The sequence below is a fragment of the Dama dama genome, chromosome X (genome assembly GCF_033118175.1).
Source record: "Dama dama isolate Ldn47 chromosome X, ASM3311817v1, whole genome shotgun sequence".
Classification (NCBI taxonomy): Eukaryota; Metazoa; Chordata; class Mammalia; order Artiodactyla; family Cervidae; genus Dama; species Dama dama.
Window position 1 is genome coordinate 155598222 of NC_083714.1, and position 21643 is coordinate 155619864.

Consider the following 21643-nt stretch of genomic DNA (forward strand, 5'->3'; position numbering starts at 1 on the left):
TACAGAGTACATCATGAGAAACACTGGGCTGGAAGAAGCACAAGCCAGAATCAAGATTCTGGGAGAAATATAAATAACCCCAGATATGCAGATGATACCACCTTTATGGGAGAAAGTGAAGAGGAACTAAAAAGTCTCTTGATGAAAGTGAAGGAGGAGAGTGAGTAAGTTGTCTTAAAGCTCAACATTCAGAAAATTAAGATTATGGCATCCAGTCCCATCACTTCATGGGAAATAGATGAGGAAACAGTGGAAACAGTGTTAGACTATATTTTGTGGGGTTCCAAAATCACTGCAGCCATGAAATTAAAAGACGCTCACTCCTTTGAAGCGAAGTTATGACCAAACTAGATAGCATATTAAAAAGCAGAGACATTACTTTGCCCACAAAGGTCCGTCTAGTCAAGGTTATGGTTTTTCCAGTGGTCATGTGTGGATGTAAGCATTGGACTATGAAGAAGGCTGAGTGCCGAAGAATTGATGCTTTTGAACTGTGGTGTTGGAGAAGACTCCTGAGAGTCCCTTGAGCTTCAAGGAGATCCAACCAGTCCATCCTAAAGGAGATCAGTCCTGGATGTTCATTGGAAGGATTGATCCTGAAGCTGGAACTCCAATACCTTGGCCACCTGATGCAAAGAGTTGACTCATTGGAAAAGACTCTGATGCTGGGAGGCATTGGGGGTAGGAGAGGGGGACGACAGAGAATGAGATGGCTGGACTGCATCACCGACTTGATGGACATGAGTTTGAGTAAACTCCAGGAGTTGGTGATGGACATGGAGGTCTGGTGTGCTGCGATTCATGGGGTCGCAAAGAGTCGGACATGACTAAGTGACTGAACTGAACTGAATGGGGCCAGACGCCATAAGAATACTTGTTTAATTTTAAATTTTAAGATGACCCTTTCACTTTCACCCTTCACACTCATTAAGAGGCCCTAAGTTCCTCTTTAGTTTCAACCATTAGAATGTATTATCTGTATATAGGAAGTTGCTGAAGTTTCTTCTATCTTGATTACAGGTTGTAAATCAGCCAGCCTGGCATTTCTCATGATGTGCTCAACATACAGGTTAAACAAATAGGGTTACTGCTGATGGCCCTGTCGTACATCTTTTAAAATCTTGAACCAAACATTTGTTCCTTACAGGCTTCTTATTTTTGCCTCTTGAACCACATACAAGTTTCTTGGGGAAAGGTAAGATGGTCTGGTACTCCCGCCTCCTCAAGATTTTTCTATAGTTTGTGATGATCCACACGGTCAAAGGATTTAATGCAGTTGATGGAACAGAGGTAGGTATTATTTTGGAATGCCTTTGCTTTCTTTGTAACGCAGCAAAGGTGGTCAATTTGATCTCTGGCGCCTCTTCCTTTTCTAAACCCAGCCTGGACATCTTGAAGTTCTTGATTTGCATAATGCTAAAGTCTAGCATGCAAGCTTTTTAGCACGACCTTACTATCATGGGAGAAAAGTCCAGTAGTCTGCAGTGTTTAGCAGATATATTTTACTGCCCTTCTTGTGTGTCCAGTCTGGTCCTGTAGTCACTGCTGAGTCTTCCATATTTGCTGACATATTGAATGCAACACCATCATGGCATCATCTTCTAGAGTTTGGATAGTTCTACTGGAATTACATCGCATCCACTAGCTTTATTAACAGCAGTGCTTCCTAAAGTACTCTTTCTTTGCACTCCAGAATGCCTGGTTCTGGATGACTGACAACACCATCATAGTAATCTGGTTCATTTGGGTCTTTTCATACAGTTGTTCATTTGGATCTTTCCATACAGTTCTTCCATGTATTCATTCTGTCTCTTCTTGATATCTTCAGGGTCTTCTTGGTCTCCATCATTTCTTTCCTTTATTGTGTGTATTTTATCTTGAGTGAAATGTTCCCTTGATAGTTCCAGTTTTTCTGAAGAGGTCTCCAGTTTTCCCCTTGTTTTCTTTTAGTCTTATGCACTGTTCTTTGAAGACCCTCTTCAAGACCTTCAAGAAGATCTTCTTTTTGTCTCTGCATGCTCTTCTTTGGAACTTGGCATTTAGTTAGATGTACCTTGAATTTTCTAACTTTCTTTTTGCTCTCTTCTTTCTTCAGCTATTTGTAAAGCTTCCCAAGGTAACCAGTTTGCTTTCTTTTTCTTTGGGATGGCTTTGTTCACTGCCTCTTGTACATAGTATGGACCTCTATCCATCATTCATCAGATACACTGTAAGCTAGATCCAATCACTGGAATCTGTTATCTTGACTGTTACCTATATTCATACAGATTTGATTTTAGTGGTACCTGTCTGGCCTGGTGGCTTGCCTTACTTTCTTTAGTTTAAGCTTGAAATTTCCTATGAAAAACTGATGATCTGAGCCACAGTCAGCTCAGGGTCTTATTTTTGCTGACTGTATACAACTTTGTATACAATTTTGCTGACTGTATACAACTGTATATAACTTTTATATTTGGTTACAAAGAATAAAATCAACTTAATTTCATGATGTTTATTTGGTGATGTTCATGTATAAAGTCATCTACTGAGCTGAGGAAAAAGGTATTTGCTATGACCAGTGCATTCTCTTGGCAGAATTCACTTAAGCTTTGCTCTGCTTCATTTAGTTCTCCAAGGCCAAACTTGCCTATCACTCCACTTATCAACTGACTGCCTAATTTTGTATACCAATCCCCAATGATGAAGAGAACATCTGTTTTTAGTGTTAGTTCTAGGAGTCTTGTAGCTCTTCATAGAATTGATCAGCTTCACCTTCTTTGGCATTTGACAGGGGCATAGACTTGAATTACTGTGAGGCTGAATGGCTTCCCTTGGAAATGAACTGAGATCACTCTGTCATTTTGGAAGCTGCACCCAAGTACTGCATTTCAGAGTCTTTGTTGATTATGAGTGCTACTCCATTTGTTCTATGACATTTTTACCTATGGTAGTTGATATAATTGCCACCTGCATTCAATTCACCAATTCACATCCATTTTAGCTCAGTGATTCAGAGGATATTGCTGTTTATTCTCACTGTCATTAAGTTTGTATAAACTTAGAGCTAATAAGTTAACAGGTATACAGGAAGTCCTAGTGGAGTAACTAAGAAAATACAGTTTAAAATATATCATGAAAGCAAAACAATTGCTACACTGAAATCAGTCATTTATATATGAAGGCAATAGAAAGGGGAAAACAGTGAATTTTACAAAACAACAACAACAACAACAAAAAGGTGTAAGTTTGATCATATTTACAATACAAAATGTGAATGCATTGAACAATCTAATCGAATGGCAGTCACTTGGAAAGTAGATTTAAAAAAATCCAACTTTATGCTATTTGTGTAAGACAAAATTTAGAGTCAAAGATGTAGATTTTGAGTGAAATGACTAAAAAATATATATCATGCAAATATCAACCAATGAAAGAATTGGCTATACTATACTAATGTCAACTAAAAAAAGATTTTCATTAATAAATATTAGGAATAAAGAAGGACATTTTAGAATAAAAATGGGACTCTAATAGGAACACATAACAATTATATACGCACCTAACAAAACAACTCAAAACTGCATGGAGGAAAAAAATATGATAGAATTGTGAAGATAAATAGACCATTAAATAATAATTGTTAGATTTTCTAATCCAATTTCAATAAGGGATAGAAGACTAGGAAGAATATCAACTATTAAATAAAGAAGTGAATAATAATATAAGCCAGCTGGTCCAAACAGACATCTGTAGATCAATCTATCTAATGCAAGGTATGCATTCTTCTTAAGAGTGCATGAAACACTCTCAGGATAACCTACATGCTAGGACATAAGACAAAACCAACAAATATGAAAGGATTGGAATCATATCTATCCTGTGAATAAAATGAATTTAGAAAACTAAAAAAAAAAAAAAAAGGAAACAGATCCATATTTGGAAATTAAGAACACACTCCTAAATGATTAAAGGATGAAAGAAAGAATCACATGAAACAGAAGACAATACAGTTGACCCTTAAGCAATGTGGGGCTTAGGACATCAACTGTTTCTGAAGTCAACAATTTGTGTATAAATCATTGTGAGCACTACATCTATGTGTTTCTTCCACATCCGTGATTTCACCTCTGCTGATTCAACCAGCTGCAGATAGTGTACCGCTCTACTATTAGAATCATGAAAAAAAAAAAAAAAGAGAAAAAAAGAAAAACACCTTTATACGTGGACCTGCACAGTTCACATTCCTATTTTTCAATAGTCAAATGCACTTTGAGAATAATGAAGACAAAAACACAGCACACCTGTTAGTGTATATAGCAAAGTAACTCAAGTGAAGCAGACATAGTAAACAATAAGTATGGGAGCAAAATAAATTAAATAAGAGAAAAGCCACAGATAGAATCAGCAAATCAAAAGCTGGTTATTTAGAAAGATAAATAAATCGACACAACTTTAACATTATCAATCAAAGGGAGGACTCAAATTACTAAAATTAGGAATAAAATAGGAAAAATTACTGCCAACTTTAGAGAAATAAATATAATTTTAAGGGAATACCATGACACAGATCACAAAAAATTAGATGAAATGGACAAATTTCTAGAAATACACAAATGACTGAAATTGACTGGAGAATAAAAATCTAAACAGTAAAGACACAGAATTAAGTAATTTTAAAACTTCCCCAATGAACTTCCAAATGCCCCCTTCCCTCCATACCTAGACCCAGACAGACTAGGTAAATTCTACCAAATATTTAAATCAAAAGTCATACCAGTTCTCCATAAACACATTCGAAATGTATCAATATAAATGGAAAGGAACACTTCCCAACTCATTCTATGAGGCCAGTAGTACTTGGATGCCAAAATTCGAGGCCAGTTATTTTGTAGAACTCTCTTCAGTTTTGGCTTATCCAGATTTTTCTCATGATAAAATTCATGTTTTGAATCTCTGACAGGAAAATAACAGAAATGGAACTGTCCTAGTATCATTTCATTCTATGGAGCAAGAGAAATTAGAGTAGGACCTCAATGGGGTTGAGTGCAGAATGTAGTGGTACTGGGAAGCTGGCCAGAATTCAGAGCAGATTCAGTCTGATTTTTCTGCCTTATTTCAAAACTTTTTCAGAATTTGTATCAGGATTAGCTATGTCCCTTCTATGCCTACTTTCTGGAGAGCTTTTTTTTTTTTTTAAACCATAAATGCATAGTGAATTTTGTCAAAGGCTTTCTCAGCATCTTTTGAGATAATCATATATATGGTTTTTCTCTTCCAATTTGTTAATCCGGTGTATCACATTGATGGATTTTTGAATACTGAAGAATCAGAAATATACCATGTTCATGGACTAGAAGAATCAATGTAGTAAAAATGAGTATACAACCCCAAAGTAATTTATAGATTCAACACAATCGCTATGAAGCTACCAATATTTGGCACAGAAGCAGAACCAATAATTTCACCATTTTTATGGAAATACAACATCAAATAGAAAGTCAATCTTGAGGAAGAAGGGAACTGGAGGAATCAACCTTCCTGACTTTGACCTATACTATAAAGCTACATCCATCATCAAGACAGTATGGTACTGGCACAAAGACAGAAATATCAATCAATGGAATAGAATAGAAAGCCCAGAGATAAACCCACACATCCATGTACACCTTATCTTTGACAAAGGAGGCAAAAATATACAATGGAGAAAAGGGAATTTCTTTTAACGAACCGTGAAATTCCAGATGTTCAAGCTGGTTTTAGAAAAGGCAGAGGAACCAGAGATCAAATTGCCAATGTCTGCTGGATCATTGAAAAAGCAAGAGAGTTCCAGGAAAACATATATTTCTGCTTTATTGACTAAGCCAAAGCCTCTGACTGTGTGGATCACAATAAATGGTGGAAAATTCTGAAAGAGATGGGAATACTAGATCACCTGATCTGCCTCTTGAGAAACCTGTATACAGGTCAGGAAGCAAGAGATAGAACTGGACATGAACAACAGACTGGTTCCAAATAGGAAAAGGAGTACGTCAAGGTTGTCTATTGTCACCCTGCTTATTTAACTTATATGAATAATACATCATGAGAAACACTGGGCTGGAGGAAGCACAAGCTGGAATCAAGATTGCTGGGAGAAATATCAATAACCTCAGATATGCAGATGGCACCACCCTTATGGCAGAAAGTGAAGTAGACCTAAAGAGTCTCTTGATGAAAGTGAAGGAGGAGAGTGAAAAAGTTGGCGTAAAGCCTCAACATTCAGAAAACTAAGATCATGGCATCTGGTCCCATCACTCCATGGTAAATAGATGGGGAAACAGTGGCTGATTTTATTTTTCTGGGCTCCAAAATCACTGCAGATGGTGACTGCAGCCATGAAATTAAGATACTTACTCCTTGGAAGGGAAGTTATGACCAACCTAGGCAGCATATTAAAAAGCAGAGACATTACTTTGTCAACAAAGGTCCATCTAGTGAAGGCTATAGTTCTTCCAGTGGTCATGTATGGATGTGAGAGGGGGACTATTAAGAAAGCTGAGCACTGGAGAATTGATGCTTTCAAACTGTGATGTTGAAGAAGACTCTTGACAGTCCCTTGGACTACAAGGAGATCCAACCAATCCATCCTAAAGGGGATTAGTCCTGGGTGTTCACTGGAGGGACACTGATGTTGAAGCTGAAACTCCACTACTTTGACCACCTGATGCAAAGAGCTGACTCATTTGAAAAGACCCTGATGCTGGGAAAGATTAAGGGCAGGAGTAAAAGGGGACAACAGAGGATGAGACAGTTGGATGGCATCACCAACTCGATGGATGTGGGTTTGGGTGGACTCTGGGAGTTGGTGATGGACAGGGAGGTCTGGTGTGCTGGGATTGGGTTCTTGGGATCACAAAGAGTCAGACATGACTAGCAACTGAACAGAACTGAACTGAATATCTTTAACAAGTGGTGCTGGGAAAACTGGTCAACTACCTGTAAAAGAATGAATCAAGAACACTTTCTAACACCATGCAGAAAAACAAAATAAAAATGGAGTACAGATTTAAATGTAAGACCAGAAACTATAAAACTCTTGGAGGAGAACACAGGCAGAACACTCTCTTACATAAATCACAGAAGATACCTTATGATCCAACTCCCAAAGTAATAGAAACAAAAACAAAAATAAACAGACAGGACCTAGTTAAAGCTTTTGTACAATGAAGTAAACTATAAGCAAGGTGAAAATGCAGCCTTCAGATTGGCAGAAAATAATAGCAAATGAAGCAACTGACAAAGAATTAATCTCAAAAATATACAAGCAGCTCATACAACTCATACCAGAAAAATAAGCCACCCAATAAAAAATGGGCCAAAGAACTAAACAAACATTTCTCCAAAGAAGAAACATAAGTGGCTAACAAACACATGAAAAGATGCTCAACATCACTCATTATCAGAGAAATGCAAATCAAAACCACGAGGTACCATCTCACACTGGTCAGAATGGCAGCCATCAAAAGTCTACAAACAATAAATCCTGGAGATGGTGTGGGGGAAAGGGGACCCTCCTGCACTGATAGTGGGAATGCAAACTAGTACAGCCTCTATTGAGAATAATGTGGAGATTCCTTAAAAAACTGGAAATAGAACTGCCATACAACCCACCCAATCCCACTGCTGAGCAGTGCTGTTTACAACTGCTACGACATGGAAGCAACCTAGATGTTCATCAACAGACGAATGCAAAAGGAAATTGTGGTACATATACAATGGGATATCACTCAACTATAAAAAAAGAACACACTTGAGTCCATTTTAATGAGGTGGATGAAACTGTAGCCTATTATACAGAATGGGATTAAGCCAGAAAGAGAAATATAGATACAGTAAACTAACAAATATATATGGAATTTAGAAAGATGGTAACAATGAGACCCTATATGCAAGATAGCATAAAGGGTTCATAAAACTGTTCTCTCCGTATCTAGGAAAGCACTAAGCACTAAACCCTTTCATGGTGGCATCGGTTACTGACTAGCAGAAAATCTTTGTAAAATAAGCTCCTGATTGCATCGAACTCCTCTTTCCCCAAAACCTTTATATTGGCCTTACCCCTGCCTTTTTGGAGCAGTCTCTCTGATTGACTTAAAGTGCTGTCTCCTGGACTGCACTCATTTTATCCCAAATAAAACTTAACTCACAGCTCTCAAGTTATGCATCTTTTTAGTCAACAGAGGTAACTGCCCTATTTTTAAATCAGTTTTAATTCACAAAGCTTCTGCTTTCCTCTAAGGCCAGTTTTATCATTTTCTGTCCTTTAAAAATAAAAATTTGAGATTTTCAAAGATCAAAGAGGCCTCCACTCTGGTATTAATTAATGTCCCACCCATTAAAAAATGTTCACTTTACCATGAGGCTGCATCTCTCTCCTAGCCCAAGAATCTACCAGGGCCTGGCTTACAAGTAATTTATTTTCACTCTTTCTCACCTCTTTCACAGATTTGAATATTTGAGTATTTATTTACAAATTATTTAAGACTCACCTTCAACTTTATTATCACAAAGTGGATTATTTCCCTTTGGTTCTCTTTCCTCATTCTCATTTTCCTTACCTATAAATGTATTCTGCACTTTCCTGACATTTAATATTTATTTATTTTTTATTATAAATAGCCCATAACTCTGCGGGAGGTGTTTTATCAATTTTCTCTTTAGGGACTTTCTCTTTAATAAGAGATATGGACATCTCCATTCTAGATACTCTGTTATGACTTTTGTTCCATATTCTGTCTTCCTTGCTTTCAAAACCCCATTCTCTCAAATCTCCTAGTTGCTGGTCTTTATGAACAATTTCATTAATGCTGTCTTGTCTTATTTAGCAAGAGTTAAGATAACATATGTCTAACTTAGAGGAGGCATTTTTTTAAAGCCTTGTTTTTAATCTGTACTTTGAGAGGCATCTTGCAGCATTTCATCTGTATGTCCCACAAAAATGGCACTTTCCATGGCCTCCTCCTTCAACCTCTAAATACAGTCTTCTAAAGTACACCTAGACTGTTCACTTCCAGGACAGGTCAATTCTAAGGGATATTCTTTTTTTTTTTTTTTTTTTAAATTTTTATTAGTTGGAGGCTAATTACTTTATTGTAGTGGTTTTTGCCATACATTGACATGAATCAGCCATGGATTTATATGTGTTCCCCATCCCAATCCCCCCTCCCACCTCCCTCCTCATCCCATCCCTCTGGGTCTTCCCAGTACACCAGCCCTGAGCACTTGTCTCCTGCATACAACATGGGCTGGTGATCTGTTTCACCCTTGAGAGTATACTTGTTTCAGTGCTCTTCTCTCAGAACATCCCACCCTCGCCTTCTCCCAGAGTCCAAAAGTCTGTTCTGTACATCTGTGTCTCTTTTTCTGTTTTGCATATTGGGTTATCATTACCATCTTTTAAAATTCCATATATATGCATTAGTATACTGTATTGGTCTTTATTTTTCTGGCTTACTTCACTCTGTATAATGGGCTCCAGTTTCATCCATCTCATTAGAACGGATTCAAATGAATCCTTTTTAATGGCTGAGTAATATTCCATGGTGTGTATGTACCACAGCTTCCTTATCTATTCGTCTGCTGATGGGCATCTAGGTTGCTTCCATGTCCTGGCTATTATAAACAGTGTGCAATGAACATTGGGGTGCACCTGTCTCTTTCAGATCTAGTTTCCTCAGTGTGTATGCCCAGAAGTGGGATTGCTGGGTCATATGGCAGTTCTATTTCCAGTTTTTTAAGGAATCCCCACACTGTTCTCCATAGTGGCTGTCCTAGTTTGCATTCCCACCAATGGTATAAGAGGGTTCCCTTTTCTCCACACCCTCTCCAGCATTTATTGCTTGTAGACTTTTGGCTAGCAGCCATCCTCACTGGCGTGTAATGGTACCTCATTGTGGGTTTGATTTGCATTTCTCTTATAATGAGTGATGTTGAACATCTTTTCATGTGTTTTTTAGCCATCTGTATGTCTTCTTTAGAGAAATGTCTATTTAGTTCTTTGGCCCATTTTTTGGTTGGGCCATTTATTTTTCTGGAATTGAGCTGCAGGAGCTGCTTGTATATTTTTGAGATTAATCCTTAGTTGCTTCATTTGCTATTATTTTCTCCCATTCTGAGAGCTGTCTTTTCACCTTGCTTTTAGTTTCCTTTGTTGTGCAAAAGCTTTTAATTAGGCCCCATTTGTTTATTTTTGCTTTTATTTCCAATATTCCAGGAGGTGGGTCATAGAGAATCCTGCTGTGATTTATGTCGGAGAGTGTTTTGCCTATGTTCTCCTCTAGGAGTTTTATAGTTTCTGTTCTTACATTTAGATCTTTAATCCATTTTGAGTTTATTTTTGTGTATGATGTTAGAAGCTGTTTCAGTTTCATTCTTTTACAAATGGTTGACCAGTTTTCCCAGCACCACTTGTTAAAGAGGTTGTCTTTTTTCCATTGTATATCCTGGTCTCCTTTGTTGAAGATAAGGTGTCCATAGGTACACCTCTGGGCTTTCTATTCTGTTCCATTGATGTATATTTCTGTCTTTGTGACAGTACCATACTGTCTTGATGACTGTGGCTTTGTAGTAGAGTCTGAAGTTAGGCAGGTTGATTCCTCCAGTTCCATTCTTCTTTCTCAAGATAGCTTTGGCTATTCGAGGTTTTTCATATTTCCATACAAATTGTGAAATCATTTGATCTAGCTCTGTGAAAAATACCGTTGGTAACTTAATAGGGATTGCATTGAATCTATAGATTGCTTTGGGTAGTATAGCCATTTTCACAATATTGTGTCTTCCAATCCATGAACACGGTATATTTCTCTATCTATTGTGTCCTCTTTGATTAAAGGATATTCTTAAGACACTCTTCAGTCACCACTTCTGACAGATTTGAGGCTTCAGAAGGACCCTGGCTTTTGCATCTGAAAGCCTGTTACACAGAAGAATCACTGCTCAAAATGCCAAATTTATTTGCATCTGCCTCATCTATGAGCATTCCAGCAGTTCCAGGGTCATATTTGCACTATACCCAGGAAATAAGGTGCTCTCCAGGACTCTGAGTAAATCTACTTAAAAATATAACTATTCATAATCCTCAAAAGTATCCTTCCTTATGGTATGCCCCCAGACATCAGTTTCCGTTTTCCAATGCCATGCCAGCTGAGGGTTTAGGTTTCTCCTTGGCGTGCAGAGCTGCATCATGCTCTCATTTTATAATTATTTTCATTTTCTAGAAAATGTCGTTTGTACAAATGTTTTATATAAACCATTTACAATTTTGGCTGTTTCCATAAAGTGGTTGACTCGTGGCATTTTCCAACATCATTTGCACAATAGTTGTCTTCACCTCTATTGCTTCATCAAGTGACTTATCTGGACACTCAAGATAAATACTGGATTCCAGGTTGTTCAAACAAAAACTAAAAATTTGCTTTCTTATATAAAAATTGGATAAGCTTAATTTTTTATTATAAAAAATACAATTCTATCAACAGAAGTCTCTAAAATTACATATACAGACATTCCTTAATAAGGGATGTCATCTTAATAATAATGTCATCTAAAACTAGAGAAAATCAAAGTGTTGGCAGATGTCACACTACAGATACTTTCTAAATATCTACTCAAAAGATGTTTTCCTTTCTTTGATTTTTTTTAAGTCTTTACTGAATTTGTTACAATATTGTTTCTCTAACCAGGGATTGAACTGGCACCAGCTGCACTGGAAGGCAAAGCCTTAACCACTACTACAAGGGAAGTCCCCTAAAACACATACTTTACAAGAAAAGAAACTAAGGTGCTAACAGAAGTTGGCTAAATAAACTGACTTCTGCTGGTCAATCAGGGAGTAGTCTCCTTCACCCCAACTTACCTAAAAGATGCAGTAATTACCTATGTTTCCAAGGGCAGAAAAATCATTTTACAGTTAGCTTTGCAGCTGATCACTGTAACATGAAGTCACATTAAGTGTAAAGAATACACAGAGACTGTTATATTAGTCATCACAGATTTACTCTACCTTTAACAGAGCAGGTAAAATTCACATTTGTGAAATAGCTACAAAACGTCTTTGAAAAGCAAAGTGACAGCCTCATTAATCTTTTATCCTCAGAAAAATGTATGTTATAAAAATAGGAGTGTATTTAGCATTTTCAGTAATTTTCTATTTACAGCTTGAAAGAGGTAGATATTTCTGCAGCACCTGAGAAATGTGACAATCAAAAGATAAAAGAAAAAAAAAAAAAAATACTGGGCTCCTAACCACAAAATGGCATCCTACACAACTTAAAATATAATGGTCAATTAAGTTATTCTACACCCTCGTTTTTTGTGTACTTTGGTATCCACTGCCACTATAGATTTTACACTCTAGAAGATTCCCTAAAATGGTAAAGCAAGCACAATTTAATTACATGGCAACTTTTCATCAGCCAGTTAAAGTATTTTCAAACAACGGTTGAAGAATCAAAGGTGGTACAGTGACAGTCAGAGGCAAAACTGTGAAGAGAAACCAAATGCATCCCATAGAATTTACATATTTTTACTATCTATATTATTTTACACAATACCTAATATACCTAGTATCCCCAAAACTGAATTAACTCCTGTCAACCACCCTGAATTCAGCCCAAGATTTACCTTACATAGAAACAAGTGCCACAAAGAAGTGTAGCAGGCAACACAACTACCTCAACCTTAAATGTCAATCAATATCTTATAAGCAGCAGGGTGCTAGTGAAATACCATCAGTCATATTACTCTTAAGAAAAATCTTAATTTCTAGCACATATCTTTATTTTCTCTCTCACAGAAGTGGGTCCAATATTTTCAGTTAGTAACCTAAGTGGTAATTGTTCAGTTCTGTCCAGCTCTTTGAGATCCCGTGGACTGTAAGCCACCAGGCTCCTCTGTCCATGGGATTCTCCAGGCAAGAATACTGGAGGGAGTAAACCTGCATCTCTTGCATCTCCTGCACTGGGAAGCAGGTTTTTTTTAATGTCTAAGCCACCAGGCATACCCTGGAGAAGGAGAAGCCCTTTAGTAACTAAAGGAGGTACTATAAAAAATCTGTTAAACTACTATATTTGGCTTTGTTATTTTTGCAGATTAATTAGTCAGTTTTCATATACATTCTTTGCTTTACTGTCTATACCCTTGATCATCAAGGTAAGTGATGGAAATTTTTAACTATTTCACATTACGGGCTCTTTCCTATGAGACAATTCAATTTTTAAGCACTTTTACATCCCAATGTGACAGAAACATACAAGTAAGATTATTTAGCTTTTCTACATCAAACTAATGAAGTAAAGAACAAAATTCGAACTTCAGAAATTTTCCCACTGTAAATGCGAACACCTAAATACTGATTTTTTTTCTTCAAGCATATGTTCCAATGTAAAACTAAAACAAATATTTTTAAGTCTTATAAACTTTCAGCCTTTGTCCAGTGACTTGCCTGAATATAATGCTTTCCAAACAAATGGTATCTCATACACATATTCTGCCGCAATTTTGTAGGACTGAAAATTTGCAGTTATCTCAGTTTGTCAAGTGATGAAAATGTTATCAAAAACTAATATGAATCAAACATGCTTTGCTTGTTTCATATCCCATACTGCACTTTTATTTTCACCTGACTTTTAAATGAGTTACTGGTCAAAAGTAATCATCTTTACTTTTTTCTCTTTTATATTAATGAACTAGAGTTAAATTGGTATTAATTTCTACATAGAGGAGCCATTATCAGAATAATTCTCACTTTAATTCTGATAATTATATTCAAGAGGCAGGGATAAGGCAATGAGCAAATAAACAGAAGTAATTAAAAGGACAAGGTAATGAGTACATGCATTCCAATACAGGAAAAATAAGGCAAATGTATACAATAAAGGAGTAGAAAATGTATACATCAAACAATGCAGACAGCTAAGCAGTCTCCTGTATCATACAGTCCAACAGCTAAGAAAATACATATATGGTAAAAAAAAAAAAAAAAAAAAAAATTCATCACAAAAAGAATAAGAACTACTACATAAAAGTTATACACAAAATATATCTCTCAATACAGTGATCATACTTCATCTTAGTCAACAGAGTCAATGCCCAGAAGAGATCACATAAAAAGGGTCATTTAAACTGCATTTTGCTTCATTTGTTCCTTTGGATTCAACCCCCAGTTTGCCTCCTGGAGATCTTTTAGAGTGGGTGATCACCTCTTTCTGAGAATCAAGAGCAGTGCAGGGCTGTATCATAGGCATTGCTGAATCTACATCTGATGCTTTTACAGAGAGCTGCTCTCTCAGGACTTGCACCTTTTCATTGAGCTCATTTCTTTCCATCTGAAGAGCTCTATACAGCTTCTCTAGTCGTTCCAGCTTTATCTGAAAGACCTTGTACTTTTTATCACGGGCAGTTTTCTGGGAAAGAAACAGAAAATTTATGAAACCTTTATATGAAACACAAATTAGGTTACTGTGCACAAAACTAAGTGATCTGAATCAACCTGTAAACTAATTTTTATCATGTCTTGAATGTCACATACATAGCACTATTTTATTTATTTATTTTTCCATTTATTTTTATTAGTTGGAGGCTAATTACAATACTGTAGTGGTTTTTGTCATACATTGACATGAATCAGCCATGGACAGAACTATGTTAAACAGTTATATTTATTCTCAAGTATACCACGGAACAAAGCAAGACTTAAGATACTTTACAACTGTCTACAACACAAAGTTGAGTTAACTAGTTAAGGCAAAAGTTTAAACACCTCTGTAAGACAACCTAAATTACTGCCAGAAAGAGAATGTATAAATCAAAACTGCTGTAACTTACCAAACTTATACAAGTTTTAACCTGCCTCAATACTGAAATAAGTGAGCATTTGCTATTCAGTCATGTAAACCTCCTCACCTCTTCAGCCATTTCCAGAAGTATTTTATTATTATTTTCCCATTTGGTACGCCACATTATCACTTCTTTTTCGAGTTTTTTCATTTTCTTTGTCATCTGTGAACCAACACAATTGCAAATTTAAATTCTAAACTGCCAGAGTCACCACAAAACCATTTGATAATGTTCTTCTCATCATGCAACAGGGTACTTCCATCAAGTAATTGATAACTATTTATATCTTGATAAAAGTCGCTGTGATAGTTTGTCACCAGCAGAACTAACAGAAGCCCCTTTGGTGGAGCAATAAGAAACAAAGTTGAGAGTTTCACATTATGAGAAAAAGAAATATGATTTTCTCACTTTCAGAAAAGCAGAAGAATATGGAATCTTTCGATACAACACTCTCAACTCTCTTAGTTAGGATTGGAATGCAATTCATTCCTGTTGGAGGCAGAAAGAGATTCTCTCAAAGTTGTACAGGACTTTTAGAAGAACAGAGATTCTTTTTGCTGTGGTTGAGCCACTAAGCCGTGTCTGACTCTTTGTGATTCCAGTATTTAAATTATTGAATCCTTAGCTTGAATCTCCTCACAAACTCATAAGACTATTTTAAATTTTTTTAAAGATACAATGTTTCAAAACAATACTACAAAATCTTAGTTTTCAGGAGTTCAGAATAAAATTTCCATATGCTAGTCATTCACCTTTGTTTCTAATATTATTTTACTATATCAGCTCTGTTATAGATGGAGATACTGAGTCTGGCATTGTTGAGGGAAACAAGGGGTAAGAGCTAATACCCTTTGTCAAGTCATTTTAATTATCCACAAAATGAGAGAAAGATTATGTACATGGCTTGAATGTTGACCTCTACAGCCACTAGCAGATGAGGAATGTGTTCCAGTCCAGAGGATTCTTAAGGAGGTAACAAAATTACAGTCTCTGTCTTAAAATTGTCCTTCATGATAAGCACACACATGCTGAAGTTCACTTAACACTTACACTGTGTCCCTTGATCACAGCCTTAACTGAGAGGTGTGTCAGGCATAACCAATATACCACTCATTTAATTCTCCATATTACTCAGATTAAAACCACCTCAAGGTGGTAAACATAAAACTGAACATGGCCAAGTACTGTATAACATACAGCAGTCAAAAATTTTCAGTTTTAAGAATAAAAGAATAAAAACACATAGAAAGGTTAAATAACTTTTCTATGGTCTACCATAAATGACATGAGTTACTGATAAAAGAAATCTGACTGACAGGCATGTGCTCCAAACCACCATGCCTATAAGATTTAGTAATAATCTTAGTAATAATCATGACTAATATCTATCAAAAGTTTACAAAATATCATGCCCTACTATTACTTATTCTCCATTTAAAAAAAAAAAATCTCAATTTTAAGAGAAAGTGGAAGACAGCTAGCTCCAATGAATTTATACAATGCAACTAATAGATATCAGGAAGTTGAGAAAAAGGCAGATATCTTATGCACTTTATATACTCTTTAGCCATATCTTCAACTAGAATGACCCAAAACTTCTCTACATGACATTTTAATTATTTCCTAAATTTTGCAGAGATGTCCTTCTATATTATACATAGAGTGATAAAATTTAAAAGACTAAAAGCACTCTAGGAGCATTAGCTAGATTCTCATAAATAATCTGTTGCAAACACAATATATTACTGCTTTCCTTGGCTTGGATTTTAAAAAATAACTTACAAACATTTTGTGAAAGAATTGAGTGATCATCTGAAGCAACTCTTCTTTTAAAAACCTACTTTTAACAACAATTTGTCCTTAGGATAAAAATTTAATTTTCAGAGTATCAAGATCAGTAGCAATTTGAGGTAATTTCTGAGCAAAATTTCTAAGTAAGTCAGCAAAGGATCTAAAAAGATAAAATTAAAATCATAACCAGACCAATGTAAACTCTGTCCAAATAGTAATTGCTTAAAATAATCTCTTACAAATTCAGTAGTGATATTCTACTGAAAATAGGTAAATACCTTTTCCATTTCCTGCCTGAAGGTTGTAAAGAGTTCATTGCTTTTTTCCATGGTAGTCTGGAATTCTTCAAACTTATCCATATAAAGAGAAAGCTACAGAAAAAAGTATCAAATATTATGAGTTTCAGATATGTGATATAAAATCCTAAAGACTATCAAAAGATTATAATGTGGCTAAATATTAGTTACTTACTATAAGCAATAAAAAGTGAGGACAAATGCATAATAAATTTTTGGGCAGACACAAAAGGCTAAAATTGTTTCAACTCACTGAAATGCACTGTGATGAAATTTTGTTGGTTTAATCTAACTGTATGTATTTAAAATGTACAAACATGTGGTAGCTCCATTCCATCAGTTATAAAATAAACTACAATGTTATCTCTATATATTTCATGTGACCATAACATGTCATGCATTAGCCTTCTACTTGTTTTTGAAAAACTGTCCTTGGAAAAAGACGACTTTTAGAGGGCAACCTGTATAATTATTAGCTTGCTATCAACCTATGTCTTTGCTTATACTAGGCAAGAAAATAAAACAGAAGTCAAAGAATAGTCTGGATGAAACAGAAAAAAATTAATGTGAGTATGGTTGAGAAAAAAGATAATCCAGAAGAGGCAGAGACATCAATTTCAAAAATCACCCTCAACTAATTATTATCTAGCTGAGAAAATAATGGCTAAAGCATGTGCTTAATTATTTTCTGTGAATGAAGAAAAAACACTTCAGAGACCATGTAAATATACGTGTATTATATTCAGGAAGAGCAAACAGAAGTCCAGAAAATTGAGTGTTCTGCTAAAGGCAAGCAGAAAATAGTAATAGATTGAGCCTAAGGATAGCATTAGTGATGCTTTTCAAATATATCAACTATAACAGGAAGGAGTCATGCAATGACACTTGACAGAGACTAGAGGTTACAGCAGTCTTAGCCATGATCCATTCTTATCAAAAATGGAACATCCAAGTACTTTGTCCTACTTGAGTTCAATGCCGGCCAGTTGTAAGTAGTTAGCAACTGCTAATTATCACACAATTGAAATTATATGCCTAGATTACAAAACAGTAAAGACAACAAAATCATCAACAAAGGCTAAAAACTGACATAGTAAGAGCACACAATGAGCCCAACGCTTGGGAAACAAAGTCACACTTAGGAAGAAGGTGACAATAAACAAAACAAACTACTGATTAGATAAGACTAGCCAAAGGACATAAGTCTCAGATAATAGAAACTGCACTGATAACATCATACAAGAACCAGAGATGCCCTGGGAGGCTGGTAAACAGTTCCTCTTGGTGATTTAACCTGCCGAAATTATCAACGACATCCACATTAAAGATCATGTATTAAAGTAAATACAAACTCTTCATACATTCTTTACGTCTACTCTCTTCTCCATTTATGTGAACCATTGAGTATATATGGCTAATAAATAAGGTACTTAAATCTGACAGTGGGAAATTCAACAGACCTCTAACATTTGAATCCTCTTCAATTTTCACTTTTTCATAACACCATTATAAAAATTCCCAGAGACTCCCCATGAAAATGCATGCTATTCTTAATATATTAGCATATTTTAAAACAGAGAGTGCTTAAACAGTACATAACGAAGTCTTAACAGGTTTTCATTAGAATGTAATCAGTTTAACTTAAAAGAAAGTAAGTCATGCATATATCAAATAAACACCTAACTGCACCTCTCTATCAAAACTAGACAGGCACTGCTAAAACTTTCAGAGATGGAAGGCACAGTATTTCCTGTATCTTTCCTTTAAAGCAAAGATGCAGCATCTGCTCTCTTTATTCCATAAAAAGCAACCAACTTAAAAACACTAGAGGACAATGAAAAACAAGGAGAATCCCAATTCTTTTTTAAAAAGAATAAATACACAACATCACCTGGATGTGAAATTAACTCTACATATTAAAAAAAAAAAAAAAAAGTACACTATGCCTGTGTTGAGGCAAGCTAAAAAGATACTGGTGAAAAATCTAGATAGTAGACGGGGGACAATGAACACAGTCTGATCGGACATACCAATTTGCCTAACTACAGGACTTACAGAGAAAAATTCTATTCAAAACATGATAAATTAGACACCTTATGTGAAGAGGAAAATTTCAAGAGGACAAAAGATGTTTCTCAGTTCAGTTCTAGCTCTGGCTCTGGCTGGGAACCAGGAGACTCAAAAATTTTGCTAACCTCTACTGTCATTACCTGTTGTTTTAATTGTAGTTCTTGCTGTTTCATTTCTTCGTATTTGTGCCTTGAATCTGTGGCTTCTTTTAACAACTAGAAAAGAGAAACATTCTAGCAAAATACTAATCCTAGAAACACTAATACTAGAAACATTCTAGCAAAATAGTAATTACACATATGCCTAAAATGTCAGAACATCAATACTGTAGTCTTTCCTTTCATTATTCTATCAAGATCTTAGGTCAATCAGTGAAACACCCTATTATATTAATTGTCAATTACCTCTATCTCAGATCTGTTAAACCCTCATTAATACCAAGGAATACAGAAATTATCTATAAAGCTCTTAAGGACAAAAAGCACCTGAGAGGCACACAAAGGTTTATAAAACTCCGGGTTAAATTGTTCTGTTATAGGTGAAAATAATTAGATATCTAGACCTTGAAGTGGGAAACAGAGTGAGGAATCTTGATCTTATCAAGTTCAGAAAGCTCATCTACAGCTTGACAGGTAAGAAGGGGCAGGCAGACAGGGTATGTAGTGAAGCAATGAAAACAGACTGGGTTTCTTATTATCTTTTTTAAAAAGTGGAACAGAGGAGGACATAGTGCACTATTGTTTTTAAGTAAATTTGCATATTGGGCAATGTGAAATTCAATCGTTGAATTTCTGAATTAATGTCACACAAAATGCAAATAAACCTTAATAGAGCCTTAAACCAACCAGAGACCCGATTCACATATGTACACATGTTGTTTATGTGTATGCAGACTCCTAATTTATACTCCAAACTGGAAACAGCAACTGTTTCTTCAGCTGTGTAACAGATATTGTCTATGGGTTTTATGGAAGGTCCATGGTGTAAAAAATGCATGTCTGTAAACCCTAGACTCACACTAAACATGAGCTGTTCACGTAAGGAGGAACACACAGGAATGTTCATATATATATGTCACACCATGTTTACTTTTAGGGCTCAGCCTACTTGAACAAAGTGCTAGATGAAACAGTTCACATTATTATAATCATTTCTCACTTTATTAATTTAACTTAAAAATATGTAATTTAATTTATGTATGATAAATATGAGACCTTCACTATGTTCACAATTAATGACAAGCAAAATCCAAACAGATTCAGGGAACAGTAGCTTATGATTAGGAAATAGAGAATTCTGTTAAATTTCATCAGAAAGTTATATCAGAGTAATTAAACAAATATTTACCTATTTCGAAAAAATGGAGCAGAATGTAGGAGACCCATTTTTGGTAAGGTTGGTGTGAAATTTAATTGCTCCTAGCTTTCAGGCCCAACTTTGCTGATGACTTGCACAAATCTTGAACCTGCTTATCACTACCTAAAAATCAATATAATATTCTAAACAGAAAAATCAAATATGTGCAGGTCTATTCACTGAACTTGGTACAACTGTTCATTTTTTTAATATGAAAATTTCATCAGAAATAAAAAACAAAAATGTGTTCTAACATTTCTCAATATAAGGTGTAAAAAAGACAAATTACTTGTCCCAGCATCAACGTAAAATGCTGAATGAGTTTCAGAGTTTTAAATGGCTTTGTTAACAGTTTTGAAGAGACAATTGTTTTAAGAAGTACAACTTACAAACTCTCTTTCTCTTTGATGTTTTTCATCAGCTTCCTTTATAAGTTGTGTTGTTTGCTGAAGTTTGGCATCCACAAAGTGCTGTTGCAATTCTTTGTGTTTGAACACTTTACCAACATGCTACAGAGAAAACAGAATTTCTTCTATCACTTAAGGAAACGGGACAAACTAGTGAAGATATGCTAACACAAGATATGGTAACCTGGCTCTCTGTTGCTTCTACCAACATTATGATACATAGTAACACTGGGTCTTTCTGTGTATGCTTGAAGAAACATCTATTTACATCTCCTTGCAAACCATCCTAAGCTTCTAGGAAACATCCCCTGTGACTACTTCTGTATGCTTATGTTTTTATTCAAGGTGAACTATTCACTAAATAGTCTGTATTTCATATTTCTGCTTTATATTGAAACCTGGCTCAAACTATCAAGAGAAAGACTGAAAAACACAGGATTCTTAAACATTTTTCTCATTAAATTTTCCCAAGTTTCACAGTGTAGGTATTAGTATGTAGTAGCATATCATAGTGGTAGGAAGTCAAATGCTCAGTGTAAGATCTTGGACAAATTTTTTCCCATTGATGAATCAGTTTTCTTACCTAAAAAGGTAGGTAGCCACATCTACCTTGCAGAATTGCTGTAAAAATCAATGTAATAGTTAAAGTGAAGGACTTTGTAACTGGCACGTGAGTGGACACTGGTAAAAGGTCATTATCATTTCCAACTTAAATTGTTTAGTGGTATTTATGTACACAAATAGAACACCCTTCTCAGATAGAGAAATAGTAACTATCTTCATTATATGATCCCTAGAAAGAAGAAAGGCAGATTTATAAAATGTAATTTAAAAAAACTTTTCTTAAAGTTAAAAAAATCTGAGGACTGT

General features: G+C 35.5%; 1 protein-coding gene across 4 annotated transcripts in view; it reads right to left on the minus strand.

Annotated features, from left to right (window-relative positions):
- Positions 1–11561: 11561 nt before the first annotated feature.
- LOC133051574 (gamma-taxilin-like) overlaps positions 11562–21643 on the minus strand; it is a 101615-nt gene continuing 91533 nt past the window's right edge. For 3 of the 4 annotated variants that reach the window (XM_061136110.1, XM_061136113.1, XM_061136109.1), the window contains 5 exons: positions 20756–20875; positions 19151–19225; positions 16923–17015; positions 14920–15015; positions 11562–14420 (listed from right to left, as the gene is read on the minus strand). In XM_061136110.1, the coding sequence (XP_060992093.1) occupies positions 14100–14420; positions 14920–15015; positions 16923–17015; positions 19151–19225; positions 20756–20875 (705 nt within the window). In that variant the 3' untranslated portion in view covers positions 11562–14099. The remainder of the gene's footprint in view (positions 14421–14919; positions 15016–16922; positions 17016–19150; positions 19226–20755; positions 20876–21643) is intronic. The other variant, XM_061136112.1, reaches the window with a different exon arrangement.